The sequence below is a fragment of the Puma concolor genome, chromosome D4, assembly GCF_028749965.1.
Source record: "Puma concolor isolate L17-30 chromosome D4, mPumCon1.1.hap2, whole genome shotgun sequence".
NCBI classification, from domain to species: Eukaryota; Metazoa; Chordata; class Mammalia; order Carnivora; family Felidae; genus Puma; species Puma concolor.
Window position 1 is genome coordinate 46011694 of NC_141679.1, and position 16315 is coordinate 46028008.

The 16315-nt window shown below is 40.9% G+C and overlaps 1 protein-coding gene across 8 annotated transcripts in view; it reads left to right on the top strand.

The window, feature by feature from the left end:
- The window catches only part of FOCAD (focadhesin), a 317812-nt gene that overhangs the window by 272632 nt on the left and 28865 nt on the right, over positions 1–16315 (top strand). For all 8 annotated transcript variants that reach the window (XM_086685396.1, XM_086685393.1, XM_086685394.1 and 5 more), the window contains one exon: positions 1116–1196. In XM_086685396.1, the coding sequence (XP_086541522.1) occupies positions 1116–1196 (81 nt within the window). The remainder of the gene's footprint in view (positions 1–1115; positions 1197–16315) is intronic.

Here is a 16315-nt window from a genome sequence, read left to right on the forward strand (position 1 = left end):
AAAACTTAGTCATAGCGGAAACCTTAGGTAATGCTGGTTTTGAAGGGCAGTGTTCTCATAATGCCCTGGTAAAATAGCAAGTTTCCGTCAGGCTTTTGCTTTTTTACATAGACTTTTAATTGTTACGTTATGGGTTATGTGCTCTGGCCCACATAATACTCAAGTCAGGTGGCAGTGAATCATCTTCTACCCGGGTTCTTTGAAACGAAATGACTGTGTGTCTGGAAAAGTACAGCGGCATGTTCCTGTTGGAATTTTCCAGTCGAGCCATTTGTTGCGGTGAAAACCATCTCATGAAACAATTATGGGGGATGGGGAGGAAAAGAATCTAGGAAACTCCCCAGACTCAACCAGCATAAAAGTCACTGCTTCACTGTTCCAGGTCAGCAGCCACATCTGGTTATTCACACGTGTTGGTCACTTAGAGGTCCCTGCTTTATGAAGTAAGAGACGGGCCGCTGTTATTACTGATGGTTGTATTTCCATGGTTCATATATCTGATTCTGAATGTCCTGAAGTTGCTCCTAGCATGGCAGTCTCAGCCTCGAAGCCCAGCAGACTCCTTGCTGACGCTGAGGCTAACTGGACGGGGCTCATTGATGTGAACATGTGGAAAATATATATATTTTTTAACGTTTCTTCATTTTTGAGAGAGAGTGGAAGTGCAGGAGGGGCAGCGAGAGAGGGAGACAGAGGATCTGAAATGGGCTCTGTGCTGACAGCATCGAGCCCAGCACGGGGCTCAAGCTCATGAACCGTGAGATCATGACCTGAGCTGAAGGTGGACGCTCAACTGACTGAGCCACCCGGGCACCCCTGGAAAGGATTTTTTTTTTTTTTAACCGCATCAGTAAAGTTTTCATCCCCTGTGATTTTTCAGTCTCTATTAGGTTTACCACCCATTTTAGATTGGCTTGCGTAGCCTAAGTGATTACTTCAAGGCCAGTCACTTAATCTAATAGAATTAGTTGCAACCACAGAGTATTGTGCTGAGATTAATGGCATAAACATCTCTGCTTTATCTCTAGGTTGATATGGCAGCATGAGATCATTATCTTTCCTTCATTAGTCCCACCGAGTTCACTGGTTAATTTGATCATTTTCTGTCTCCACAGTTCCTACCGACTATAGCTATTTGCCCGAGAGCAGTTTTATTAGAGCAGCCATTGGCTTCTTCATTACAGGAGGAAAAAAAGGCAAGTGAGCATGGTTCTCGAATTTTATCACTCTTTCTACGCAGTGGGTTTGTGTGCCCTGAGCCTGCTTCTGTAGAATTAATAACAAATCTGAAGGAGTGGCTATTTTCCTCTGCGAGACCATCTTTGCAACAGAAATGACCAGGAGACCAAGGTGGTATGTAAACATACACTCTGTGTAATCGTATTTGACCTTGGGGGTTGTGGGGGCGGGGGGGAGCAGGAAATCTGTGAAGACCTTAAACTTTCATTTGGCTTTTTCAAAAATATGAATGTACATTTCTTTTCTTGTCGATTTCGAATGGGTGTGACCATAAAAGAGGAAACACACCTGGGACCTGACTAGGAAGTACGCCTTCTCCCTGAACCTTGAATGATCAGTCTTTGTTGTTGGGATCACTGGCTCTAGTTCCTCATTTTAGCGTGTGTTCTTTTTCTCCGCAAACATTTGTTCTTTTGTGATTTTTTTTTTTTAATGTGTATTTATTTGGAGAGAAGGAGTGTGCATGCGCATGGGGGAGGGACGGGGGGGGGGGGGGGGGGGAGAGAGAATCCCAAGCAGGCTCTGTGCCGTCAGCGTGGAGCCCAGTGTAGGGCTGGATCCCGCAAAGACCTGAGCCCACGTCAAGAGTCGGATGTTTAACCGGCTGAACCACCCAGGTGCCTTGTCCCGTTGTGGTCCTTTATTGCTGCCACCCACATTAGAGCACAAGCAACCTGAAGACAGAGATTGAGTGCCTTTTTTAAAAATGTTTATTTCATTTATTTCGAGAGAGAACGAGTAGGGGAGGGACAGAGAGGGAGAGAGAGAGGGAATCCCAAACAAGCTACACTCTGTCAGCACAGAGCCCATCATGGGGTTTGATCTCACAAACCATGAGAACATGACCTGAGCCATAATCAAGAGTCAGACACCTAACCCACTGAGGCGCTCCAAGTGCGTTCTGTTTTTGACTGAAGTCAGAATAATGCCATATAAGTCTTAAAAATAAATGCTCTTTACTGATACACATACTCTTCAATGCTGTGAGAGAAAATGTATCTCACTAGAAAATATCTCGGCTTAGGAAACCGTTTCATTGATGTAATATTCTTTCATTGATACTATTTGCTACTTTCTCTTTTGCCTGGCCTGGTTAGGGCATTCTGGGCAAAAACCATTCCAATTTTAGGGGAAAATAAAGTTTTTAAATTCAAATGAAGAAATCTGGAGGAAGCAAGTTTGATTAATGAAGGTCAAGGAATAGTAAAATCTTACTGTTGGAAAGGACATTAAAGGTCATGTCGTCTGATTTCCCACCGGGTACAGTAATCCCAGGAGTTGCCAGATTTCAACTGGCTTCATAGTTCAGAGATAAATTCCTTTGCTTCCTCGAGTTCAAGAGATTGTACTATTATTTTAGGGTCATGAGTTAGTCTAACTGCTTTTGTATACCCTTATAAAAAATAGATAAATAGTTATGTCATTGTTGTACGTAATATATTTGGATATAGTCATGTAATATATTATGCGTAATGTAGAGTTCACTGTTTATATCGTCATAAACTAAGTCTCTTTATATTAGCTCTCATAATAGACATGTCTTCATTAGTAAGAAATTGAATTCTTACTAAAGGAGCATCTAAATTTCCATGGCTAGAATAATTTTTGGAATACATATTTTGGCTCATTTTTCTTAGTTTGCTCCCTGGTATCTTATAAAAATTTTAAATGATGATGATGTGAGATATTTCCATGAGAAATAAAATAAAAATTCTTAAGATAAAATGACAGATACTCCTTTTCTAGTGAATAAAATGTCATGTTGACTCCCCAGATCCATATTTCTTAGCAGACATGAATTTTCTCTGAATCCTGTGGGAAATTCTTGGTCAAACATAACATTTCTGTGTTACACAGTCAAGGCACAACAGGAAATATTCTGCTCTAAAATTGAAAAATCAGGTGGAACTGGCATCAGTGATGTGATTTGCAATCTTGCTGAAAGCTATTTTCAGACAGATAAATGAAGTATTAAAAATGCCATGCTACCAATCAGATTTTGGGCATTTTCAGGTTGTGGGAGAGGGCTGCCTTCTTGTCAGGTTTGCTGACTAGATTCAGAGGAAAATCTATTCAGCCTTACACATTACTAACGATGACCCCAGAGGAGTGGGGGCCGTGGGAGGCTGACCTCCGCCTCCAAAGCCCATTTACAAAAACAAAACCAGACCCTGCTCTATGGGTCTAAATGGGGTGGCCAAATGCGGAGGTGTGCATGCAAACGAGTGTTTTCTTCTTCAATATGCCCAGCTCATTTGAATTTTAATAACTCCCTTCTGAAGCAGCTTTTGAGTTTAAATGTCTGGATGTCACTCACTAGAGCCCAGTGGGGCTGCTGATAGGAAGGATGACGACTTTGGTGAGCTCTTTTGAGGAAGAAATGGCTTTAGAGAATAAAAATCATGTGTGGCACAGGCCGGAGAGAGGAGACTTTAGGGATGGCCTGGCTTCATTGTCTCTGTATGCTATTTAATAACTCCTGAGAGGAAGAAAAATGTGATGAGTTATCCCTGATCCACACTTATGCCAGGATGAGATTGGGGACCATCAATTTTAGCCAATCAAATTTGAGATAATGAATATATTCATCTGTTTTCATTCTTTTTTTTTTTTTTTTTGAAGGCTTTTCTCCCTTTTCTTTTAATGTTTACTTATTCTTGAGAGAGACAGAATGCGAGCGAGGGAGGGGCAGAGAGAGAGGGAGACACAGAATCTGAAGCAGGCTCCAGGCTCTGAGCTGTCAGCACAGAGCCTGACGCGGGGCTCAAACCCACGAACTGTGAGATCATGACCTGAGCCAAAGTCAGTTGTTTAACCGACTGAGCCACGCAGGCGCCCCTATTAATCTGTTTTCTAATGCTCAGGGCTTTTCTCACCTTGGATCCTCACTTTAATATTCATATGATAGTACACACGAGATGTTGATAACATCCATTCCTTCATACAGGCCTAAATTTGAAAACCAAAACTACAAAGTGCTTCTAGTTTTTCAGAGCTTCAGTTAATAGTTTCGAATGTAACTGTTTTTTTGTTTTTGTTTTTTTTCTGCCCTGTAACATTCTCCTTTCTTCCCTAATAGCCCTGACACCCTCATAGCAGATGTCATGATCATTATTATGTATTATTTATTCCTACGGACATTTCTTAACTATTCTAGGTTTAAAATTTACTCAGAATCTAATTCATCCTATCATGGAATTATTTTTTTCCCCTTAAGGGACTCTAAATTTTGACTCTGATTTTTGCTACTTTTCTATTCATTTTTTTTTCCTGACTTCTGATCTTTGCTTTTTCTCAGTCTCCTAGCCATGTTCAGATTTCACCAAGATTGTATCTGTTTCTTTTATAAAACACTTAAAATGTATTAGAAGTACTTAAGAAAATAATGATTCATTTTTGCTGCTAACACCACGTATTTCTACCTAATAATTTAGGATTATTTTTCTTATCATTCTCTTCCTGGGGAATTCGACTAGCTTTCTAAGCTTGTATTTTTCTGTTAGGCTTTAAAGTTCACAGTAAGAAGTATTATTTGCGGAAAGTTATTTAAATCCTTTTAATAAAGTCAAGATGAATGGCATTTCCTTTTTTTTTAAATTTTTTTAAATGTTTAGTTATTTTTGAGAGAGAGAGAGACAGAGTGTGAGCAGGGGAGGGGCAGAGAGAGAGAGAGAGACACCTAGGATTCGAAGCAGGTTCCAGGCTCTGAGCTGCCAGAAGAGAGTCCAGTGTGTGTGTGTGTGTGGGGGGGGGGGGGGGGTTTGAACTCACAAACTGTGAGATCATGACCTGAGCTGAAGTCAGACACTTAACCAGCTGAGCCACCCAGGCGCCCCTGGCATTTCCTTCTTGATAGGAATTCATTGGTCAGTGATCTATGTGCAAAGTACGGGGTTCTTAAATGAACTGTAGATAGACATATTCTCAGTTGATCATTTTGAACCAGCAGAAGATATATAACCATCAGATGTATAATTTTGAACCAGCAGAAGATGTAATTATATGATGAGTCTAGTCAAAAGCAGGATTAGTAAACTCTGGATGTAGAATAAACAATATGGGAGAGCTGTCCTATTTTTCTGATGAAATTACGGAGTTGATTACCGAGAGTGTGTTAAAGCATTTTAGTTTAGTGATAGTTTACCTGTACAGATCTTTTAACAAGTATTATTAAAAATGAATACTTGTATATAACACTAAGTTCAAAAATGGTATAAGGAAGAAAGTATATATACTTTCTTATAATCTCACCTATATCTCAATCTTTCCTATAATCTCACCACCCAGCAATAGCCACAATAGATATTCTACCTTACGTCCATCTAGATGTGTGTGCGTTATGTGATATTGAATCATAACATGTATATTATTTTGTTGCCTTCTAAGTTTTTAAAAATTTACTGACTTCTCATGTAAATGGACAAAATCACCACCTATCTCCTCCAGAAAGAAGCTTGCGAGAAGATGTGAAAAGAATCCTTGCATTTGTTCCTGGGATGTGTTTTGGGAGTGTTTGATTGCTATTTTTGATTGTAAACACCATCAAAAATATTTGGAAGGAAAAACGTCACCAATTGCCCCATGACTTTCTAACCACTATTATCATTTTTGAATTTTACTTTTTAATTTGTTTTTATGCACACATAATTTTTGCATACTTCCCAGTGTACGTATGCTTTGAATCTTTTAACTACTATTATTGACATTTCCCTGCGTTTCGTATATCTCCATAATTATCACTTTTAAATGACTGTAGAGGATTCGATCGAGTTGATGGATCATAATTATTTTAGCCATTTATCTATTGGTCATCTGAAAAATTGCCATTATGGAGAACATCTTTATGTCACTCTTCTGCATAAAGGTTTTCCTTGGCTTCTTTGTTCTTCAAAAGGGTTGTACCAGGTTTGAGTACCTCAGCCCTGGACGCATGTGCAAAGCAGGAGATCACAACAGAGGTTAAAGGCATGGATGGGGGTCAGGCTGCCAGGGCTCACACACTGCTTTACTGTGTAATTTCAGACAAGCTGCTTACGTCCCTAAGCCTCAATTACTTCTGTAAAGTGGAGAGAATAATTGAATCTTTATAGAGTTTTGATAAACATTATGAGTTTATGAGTCACTTTATGTAACAGTGCTTAGAAAACAAAATAAAGGGGCGCCTGCGTGGCTCAGCCAGGTATGCATCCGACTTCGGCTCAGGTCATGATCTCACGGTTCGTGAGTTCGAGCCCCGCGTCGGGCTCTGTGCTGACAGTTCAGCGCCTGGAGCCTGCGTCGGATTCTGTGTCTGTCTCTCTGCCCCTCCCCTACTCGCCCTCTGTCTCTCTCTCAAATATAAAAACATAAGAAAACAATTTAAAAAAAATAAAAAATAAAGAGGAAACCCTTTGTAGCTATCATATTACAAAGCAAACCAATATATAGATAAACATGATTACAATAAAAAAATCCATCAGGTATAAAATCATATCTTGGCACTGCTTTAATTAACCTTTCATTTCCAGAAGGAATGAACATTTTTGCATATATTTACTGTCCAAGAAGTTTATTTTTTTTAAGTTTAGTATTTTTTTTTTAATGAGACAGAGGGAGGGGAGCCAGATGGATAAGCGCAGAGCCAGATGCAGGGCTTGGTCTCACAAATCGTGAGATCATGACCTAAGTCAAGATCAGGAATCAGACGCTTAACCAACTGAGCCACCCAGGTGCCCCCAAGGTTTACGTTTTAATTAAATTTTAGAACACTTATTTTTTTAAATGTGTACTTTTTTCTTTTTCTTTAAAGTAAGCTCTACACCCACTGTGGGGCTGGAACTCACAACCCTCAGATCAAGAGTCACATGCTCTACTGATGTAGCCAGCCAGGCGCCCCCAAAATTTGTACCTTTTTTCTTTTTGTTTTAAAGTAATTCCAAACTTACAAAAAAGTGAAAACTGCCAGAGAACCCTATTCAAGTTTCAGCAACTGTCCAAGCGATGTCTTTAGCAGAAAAAGAGTTTAATCTGGAATATCACACTGCACTTAGTCTGTCCCACCTCCAGTCTCCTTCAATCTAGAACACTTCTCCAGTCATCGTTTGCCTTTCAAGACTTGAAAGTATTTTAAGATTAGCAGCCAGTGATTTTATTTAATTTTTTTATTTTTAAAGTTTTTTTTTTTTAGTTTTTAATTTTTTAAGGTTTATTTCTGAGACAGAGACAGAGTGAGAGCGGCAGAGGGGCAGAGAGAGAGGGAGACACAGAATCGGAAGCAGGCTCCAAGTTCTGAGCTGGCAGCACAGAGCCTGATGTGGGGCTCGAACTCACAAACTGTGAGATCGTGACCTGAGCGGAAGCCGGCTGCTTAAACGACTGAGCCGCCAGGTGCCCCAGCAGCCAGTTATTTTATAGAACACTCGGCTGTTTGGATCTGCCGGTTTGCCTGCGGTTGCTCATGTGAGGGTAGGTCAGTCATCCTTGGCAGGAATATCACAGACGTGGAGCGTTGCCCCTCTCACGGCATCCCACCAGGGGGCACATGGTATCTTTCTGTGCTGGGGATGTTGATTTTGATCTCTTGGCTAAGGTGCTATGTTCCAGGCCTCTCCACTAGTAAGTTCTCCTTTCCCTTTATCATCAGTAAATATTCTTTGTGGAACTGTTTTGAGACTTTAGGATTATCCGGTTTTTCATCCTGCTTTTGCCCATGAGTTTCATTGTCCATGAATGTTTTCTTGCCTCAATCATTCCTATGATGTTTGCCACAAGGTGATTCTTTTTTAATTTTTTTTTGAATCTTTTTTTTTTGAGAGAGAGAAACAGCGTGTGAGCAGGGGAGGGGCAGAGAGAGAGGGAGACACAGAATCCGAAGCAGGCTCCAGGCTCTAAGCTGTCAGTATAGAGCCTGACGTGGGGCTCCGACTCACGAACTGTGAGATCATGACCTGAGCCGAAGTCAGACACTCAACTGACTGAGCCACCCAGGCACCCCTGCCAAAAGGTGATTCTTAAAATTCCCTCATTCCATTTATGTTTTTCAGTAGGCGTTCTATAAGGAAGAGCTGCCATGTCCCTCCCTCTCTCTCACTCTCTCTTAGTATGGACTACTAAAATTTTACTTCGTGTAATTATTTGTTACTCAATTATTCATTATTTCATCCTTCATATTGTTCCATAGTGAGAGCCTCTTTACATTGGCTTTGTGTCCTTTTGACATGGCCCCATCATTCTGTGAGTACTTTGGTTGGTTGTGGCACAAGACATTCTAGGCTCATCTTGTATTCGTCTTCAGTCCCGTAATAGCTGGGTAGGTCAGGTTCCTTTCAGTGGGGAATGTTACTTATTTATTTTTTTGTTTGCTTGTTTATTTTTGAGACAGAGAGAGCAAACAGGGAAGGGGCGGAGAGAGAGGGAGACGGAAACCCAAGCAGGCTCCGCACCATCAGCACAGATCCCAACGCTCATGGGCTCGAACCACCCACAGTGGTTCCCTGTGCCGCTCAGCCACGCCGGGAACAATACTTAGAAGCAAAGATCTGGGCACAAATTCTCCTTGGTACTAGAGAAATCCCTGCTCTCAGGCTCTTTCAGTGGACAGTTAGGAAATAGACTCTCTCTCTCTCTCTCTCTCTCTCTCTCTCTCTCTCTTGCTCTGTCTCTCATGTCTATATACATTTCTAGAGCTATATATATTGAAAGTCATGAATTCATAATATCTCCAATTCCAGTTAACATCACACATTCATTCTCCTTTTCCCTCTTTGCGTATTTGTAACTTTCTTCTCGGACGGTAGTAAGAAGCCTGGTTCCGTTATTCTCCATATATCTGCTCATTTTTGGAGTACCCCTGTTTGAAGACAATCTGCCATTCCCGCTGGGCCAGAGCCCTGTGGAAGTCGCCTTTCTCTCTCAGGTCCTGATTGCCACTGGGTGGCCACCCTGCTTGGTGGCCTTCCTGGGGCTAAGGGGCCCAGGGACGTTTTTGTTCCTGATAACTCTGAACGTCGTGAAAGTACTGTTCACAACATCCTCCCAACTCTTAGTATCTGACTGACCGATCAGAATTATCACCTGTTTCCAACTACCATTTTGATTTTAGAGTCGTTTCTGGCAAGGGACCAAGCATCTCCTCGTCTCCACAAATAAGCCATGCTGTAAATATCTGTCGTTGTTTCCTAAGGACTTTCATCTGGAAAAATCCTCATCATCCTTTCCATCTTGGTTTAAACATCCTTTCTTCAGTGGGGGAAGAGGGGCGATTTGTGACATTTCCAGACTGGTTCAGGTTTCTTAGGTTACACTTTCTGATATGTTGTTCGTAGTACTTTACGTCTGAGCCATTATTTTCTTCATTATTTGTGGTTCTTTGTTTCAAGTCTGTCTTTCCCATTAGACTGTAATTTCCTCAAGGGCAGGAGGAACATCCGTGTTTTATCCTCAATGCTTAGAACACAGTACTTGGCATTTACTAGTGTTCAAACACTTGTTGATCTGCAGCTCTGAGTGTGCATGCGTGTGTGTGTGTGTGTGTGTGTATTGGATAATTCCATGCTAAGTTGCTTTTAAACAGCACTGAAGATGGAGAAGGTGAAGTCATGCCCACACTACACAAGCGACATGCTGTGGTGGGCAAGAGACAAGCACCGGCTGTCAGCCTACTACTTACTACCAGACTTGCACTGGAGGGTTTACACATGTGCGTCGTGGCATTGAGATGTGATCCCCTGTGTAGCCAAAGTATGTGTGATAATGGGTCCTGTTGTAATGCATTATGTTCGGATATGCCATTTATATCAAGGTCCTTTGAGGCTGTCAACTGGATGAGAGATTTAAAGCAAGTTTGTATCTGGATTTTCAAACATCTGGATCCCATTAACAAGTACTGTTAGGCCTTCTCAGTTCCAAAGCCATTGTCTATAAAGCATTCCACACTTTCCTTTTATCTAAGGCACTTGCCTAAAAGACAAAGCACTGCAAGGAGGGAGCTAATCATTCCCGTCACTTGGCTTTGGGTTCCTGTGTCCGACGCTGAAGATCTCCGGGGAAGGGACCACGTGACTCTCTTCTCCCATCGTGGGACTCCCTCTCTTTCCATACCTCCCCCCGCACGAGCCAAACTGCCAAGTGTTTCCTCCATTCCTAACAGTTACTATAATTCCTTTCATTCCAGTCATGTCAGAATTAGTTCCCTGTAAATACAGCGGAAAATTTTGTGTGATTCTGGTTATGCTACTCAGTAGCGATGCTTTGCCCTTTTAAAAGCGGAAGATTTATTGTGTCATAGCACTTACTTGATTTTCAGCCCTGGGTTCCATGTTACAGGTTCTTCTTGTCTCTGACACTTGCTGTGTATCAGGTCAATACAGAAGCAACATGCAAAATGGATAGTAAAGTGCCATTATTAACGCAGGCTCTGTTCTCCTGTCAAGGGAGAGCTCGTTGTCTAAACAGTAAAACATGGTGCATGTGTGTGCGTGTGAGTGTGCGCACGTGCGTGTGTGTGTGTGTGTGAGAAAATGGTCATATTTCACACTGGGTGCTAGTATTAGAGGACAGGGTGAATGCCTTCCCTGATTCCCTAGATCCTCTGGAAACTGCAAAATTTCTGTAGTGAATTCTGTAGAAGGACCTGGAATAACATCTTATGTAATTTTGAAAACTCTTGATCTGAGAAAAAATGTAAAGGAATCTGCTTGTGAATTAATGATTTCCAAAATAGATTTGGATTCATGTCCTTAATAGGAGAGAAAAGCAGTTCTATGCACAGATACTTACTGTACCGTCTGCCAACCCATCAAGCCATTTCTAAGATTCACACACCAAAATTACCCCAAAAATGTGGCTTAAATTTTTCTGGGGGTGTGTGAAATCAAAGACTCCAATTTGCTGCCTATATTGTATAGGGACAGTCACCCGCTGTGTGTAATCAGTAGACAGTTATGTAAATAGCCAACCAGTTGATTCCTATCACAGCGTTTTTATTTTGATCATACCTGATTTTGCCTTGTCTATCTATCCTCTTACTCGAATATAAGCTCCACTAGTGAAGGAATCTATTCTGTCGTGTTGAATACTCTCTTCACTGTCTGGAACAGTGCCTGGTACCTGCTAGATACTCAGTGATTGAATGAATGAATTTTTTTATGAATATGTTTACTTTATTTATCTATTTATCTATGTATGTATTTATTTATTTGTTAGAAATTCTCTTTGTAATACCAGTGGTACATTCCCTGACTCCCTGCACTCCTCATATTCCATCTGAAGATGGAATAGACGGGGCGCCTGGGGGGCGCAGTCGGTTAAGCGTCCGACTTCAGCCAGGTCACGATCTCGCAGTCTGTGGGTTCGAGCCCCGCGTCGGGCTCTGGGCTGATGGCTCAGAGCCTGGAGCCTGTTTCCGATTCTGTGTCTCCATCTCTCTGCCCCTCCCCCGTTCATGCTCTGTCTCTCTCTGTCCCAAAAATAAAAAATAAAAAAAAACGTTGAAAAAAAAATAAATAAAAAAAAAGATGGAATAGAAATAAAGCTTCAGTTACTGGTAACACAGCTTAGAAGAGTATTGAACTTTAACCTTTTCAAAAAGCCAAACCGTGTCCGTTGGAGGGGAGAGAAACATCACTGGGAGGTACACTTCTAGTTTTACGTTTCTAACTTGGCAGAGGCTTGGGTCCGGGGGTAGATTAATTGGTGGCTAGCCTGAGAAAACATGCTGATTGTTGAAATGGCTCTAGCTGGAAATAAGAGTGTCCAACATCAGGAAAGGCCTGGGTTGTAAGTGTGGCTTTACTTGGTCAATATACGAATAGTATGTGAAACTGTGAGAGTCAAGTGGAGGCAGGCAGCGAGACTCAGCCGAGAGAAACCCGGAAGCGTAGGGAAGCATTTATTTCAAGAACGAGGGCATGATACAGTTGTATGTGGGAAAGTATGACATGAAAGATTGGAAGAAGTGTCCTTGCATATGGCATTTAGAGAGCAATCGAAATCTTTGCAAGGACAGTTCAAGTGGCACGAGGACCGGGAGCCAACACGGATAGCAGGCACTGAGCCTTTTTGTCATTCTTCCTTTCAGGGGCTGCACAGGGTCAATCTCTGTCATGGATTCTGCGTTTTTTTCTCTCCAGACTGCTTCATCTATTTCTATGCTTCTTGGGCTTTGTTCTTTTAATTTTTTTTTTTTTTTTTTTTTTTTTTGTAAAACAGAACAAAATTGACAGTTCTAACCGCTTTAAAGTCTACAATTGCGTGGCATTTAATGATTCTTAGCGTTGTGCCACCGTCACCGCTATCTGGTTCTAGAACATTTTCATCACCCCAAAAGGAAATCTTGTACCCGTTGAGCAGTTGGTCCCCCATCATTCCCCGTTTCCCCCAGCCTCCAGCTACCCCTAATCTACGTTCTGTCCCTATGGATGTGCCTGTCCCATAAGTTTTATTTAAATGAGACCATATGCTGTACGGCCCTTTGTGGCTGCATTCTTTCACTTTGCATAACGTCTTCAGGGTTCATCCATGTAGTGGTAAGCATCAGTATTTCACTGCTCTTTATGGCTGAATAATAGTCCATTCTATGGATATGCGTTGTTTTTGTTTTGTTTTTTAGTCCGTTCATCAGTTGATGGACATTTGGATTGTTTCTGCCTTTTGGCTTTTATGAGTGGTGCTGCTATGAAGACTTGTGTACAAGTCAGTGTTTGAACACATGTTTTAAGTTATTTGGGGTATCTATCTATAAGAGGAATTTTTAGGTCATATAGTAATTCTGCGTAATTTTTCGAGAATCTGCAAAACTGTGTTTCCACAGTGACTGCACCTTTTTATATGCCTACCAGCAATGTATGAGGGTTCCAATTTCTCTACATCCTTGCCAGCACTTGCCCTTCTCCATCATCATCATCATTTTCCTCCTGTTGAGTGTGAAGTGATACCATTTGGTTTTGATTTGAATTTCCCGCATACCTAATGGTGCGGGAGCATCTTTTCCAGTACTTGTTAGCCATTTGTAGCATCTCTTCCTTGGAGAATTATCTCTTCAAGTCTTTGGACCATTTTAAAAATTAGATTCTCTTTTTGTTTTGGAGTTGTTTTTTTTTTTTTAATTTTTTCTAACGTTTATTCATTTTTGAGAGACGGCGAGAGACAGAGCATGAGCGGGGAAGGGACAGAGAGAGGGAGACACAGAATCCGAAGCAGGCTCCAGGCTCCAAGCTGTCCGCACAGAGCCCGAGGCGGGGCTCGAACCCACGAACCGCGAGGTCATGACCTGAGCCGAAGCTGAGGTTTAACCAACTGAGCCACCCAGGCACCCCTGGTTTTTGAGTTGTAAAAGTTCTTTGTATATTCTGGATATTAGACCCTTATCAGATGTGTAACTTGGAAATATTTTGTTGTGTTAGGTTGTCTTTTCACTTTGTCAATAATATCCTTTGATGCTGTTTTGATTATTGTAGCTCTGTAGTAAATTTTGAAATTGGTATGTATGAGTTCAGATTTTTCTTTTTCAAGATTGTTTTGGCTGTTAGGAGTCCCTTAACAATTCAATGTGAATTTGAGGACCAACTTTTCCATTTCTGCAAAAAAAAAAAAAAAAAAAGCCATTGAAATTTGGTAGGGATTATGCCAAATCTGTAGATACCTTTGGATAGTATTACGTATTCCAGTCCATGAACCTAAGGTATCTTTCCCCTTATGTATATTTTTAATTTCTTTCTGCAATGTTTGTATTGTTCGGTGTATGTGTCTTTCACCTCAGTTAAATTTTTTTTTTAATTTTTTTTAACGTTTATTTATTTTTGAGACAGAGACAGAGCATGAACGGGGGGGGGGGGGGGGGTCAGAGAGAGAGGGAGACACAGAATCGGAAGCAGGCTCCAGGCTCTGAGCCATCAGCCCAGAGCCCGACGCAGGGCTCGAACTCATGGACCGCGAGATCGTGACCTGAGCCAAAGTCGGACGCTCAACCGACTGAGCCACCCAGGCGCTCCAACCTCAGTTAAATTTAATCCTAGGTATTTTATTCTTTTGGACACCATTGCAAGTGGAATTGTTTCTTAATTTCCTTTTTGGATTATTCATTCCTGAGATACAGAAACACAACTAAATTTTGTGTGTTGCTTTTACCCCCAGCAAGTTTACTGAACTGTTTTCTATACGTAGAATCATGTCATCTGTAAATACAGGTAGTTTTACTTCTTTCCAATTTGTATGCCTTTTATTTCTTTTTCTTTCCTAATGGCTCTGGCCAGAATGTGCAATACAAAATGGTGAATGTGGGCATTCTGGTCTTGTTCTCTATTGTAAAGGAAAAGCTTTTAGTCTTTTACCGTTGAATATAACGTTCACTGTGTATTTTTTACGAATGCCCTTTATCACGTTAAGATGATTCCATCCTATTCCTAACTTTTGGAGTATTTTTATCATGAAAAGCTGTTGGACTTTATCAAAAGCTTTCTGTGTCAGTTGAGATTATCATGTGTTTTCCCCCCTTCATTCTATTAATGTGGTAAATTGCACTGATTTATTTTCTTATGTTGAATGACACTTGCATTCTTAGCATAAATCTTGTGTGGTCATTATGAATAATCCTTTTAATATACCGTTGGATTCAGTTTGCCAGTGTGATAGTGAGAGTTTTCACATCTATATTCATAACAAATACTCATCTGTAGTTTTTTGGTTTTTTGTGTTTCTTTTTTTTTTTTTTTTTTTGTTAAATGTTTGTTGTGGTTTCTTTGCCTTTGGTGTTAGGTTAAGGCTGGTCTCATAGAATGAGTTAAGTGCAGTTGAGGAGCGCCTAGGTGGCTCAGTTGAGCATCTGAGTCTTGATTTCAGCTCGGGTCACAGTCTCACAGTTCGTGGGTTCAAGCCTCATGTTGGGCCCTGCACTGCCAGTGAGGAGCCTGCTTGGGATTCTCTCTCTGCCCCTTGTTCCCCCCCCCCAACACACACACACACACACTCTCTCTCTCTCTCTCTCTCTCTCTCTCAAAATAAATAAATAAACTTTAAAAAAAGTGCAGTTGACCTTTGAACAACACGGGTTTGAACTGCACATGTCTACTTATATGCAGATTTTTTTCATTAAATACAGTACAGTACTGTAAGTGTATTTTCTCTTTTCCGTAATTTTCTTAACATTTTCTTTTCTCTAGCTTAATATACAAAATATGTATTAATCAACTGTTCATGTTATTGGTAAGACTTTCCATCAACAGTAAGCTATTAGTAGTTAAATTTGGAGAGGAGGCCAGAAATTATATGTGGATTTTTGGCTGCAAAAGCGTTAGCACCTCTAACCCCTGTGTTATTCAAGAATTAACTGTATTCCCTCCTCTCTTGCTTTTCTTGGGAAGGAATTGACGATTGATGGTAATTCTTTAAGTGTTTGGTAGAATTCACCAGTGAAATCATCTGGTCCTAGACTTTTCTTTGTTGGGGCTTTTTGTTTCTTTTTCTTTTCTTTTTTTAACGTTTATTCATTTTTGAGAGAGAGAGAGAGAGCAGGGGAGGGGTTGAGAGAGAGGGAGACACAGAATCGGAAGCAGGCTCCAGGCTCTGAGCTGTCAGCACAGAGCCCGATGCGGGGCTCGAACTCACAAACCACGAGATCATGACCTGAGCTGAAGTCAGATGCCTAACCGACTGAGCCACTCAGGCACCCAGGAGCTTTTTATTTCTATCTCTTTCCTGGTCATAGGACTGTTTGCATTTTCTGTTTTTTCTCGAATCAGTTTTAGTAACTTGTGTGTTTCTAGGATTTTGTCTGTTTCATCTAGATTATCTAATTTGCTGGCACACAGTTTCTCATAGTTTCCTGTTTATAATTCTTTTTGTTTCTACAAGGTAGGTAGAAATGTCTTCACTTTTATTTCTGATTTTAGGTATTTCCATCTTCCTTTCCAGTCTGTATAACTTTTATTTCCTTTCCTTATCTTCTTGCATAAGCTAGCACTTTTAATATAATATTGGAAAGGAGTGATGAGAGGAGACATCTTGACTTGTTTCTGATCTTAGTGAAAAAAGCTTCTATTTTTAACTATGAAGTATGATGTCAGCCTAGAGTTTTTTGGGGAAGCTCTACTCTATTCCTAGT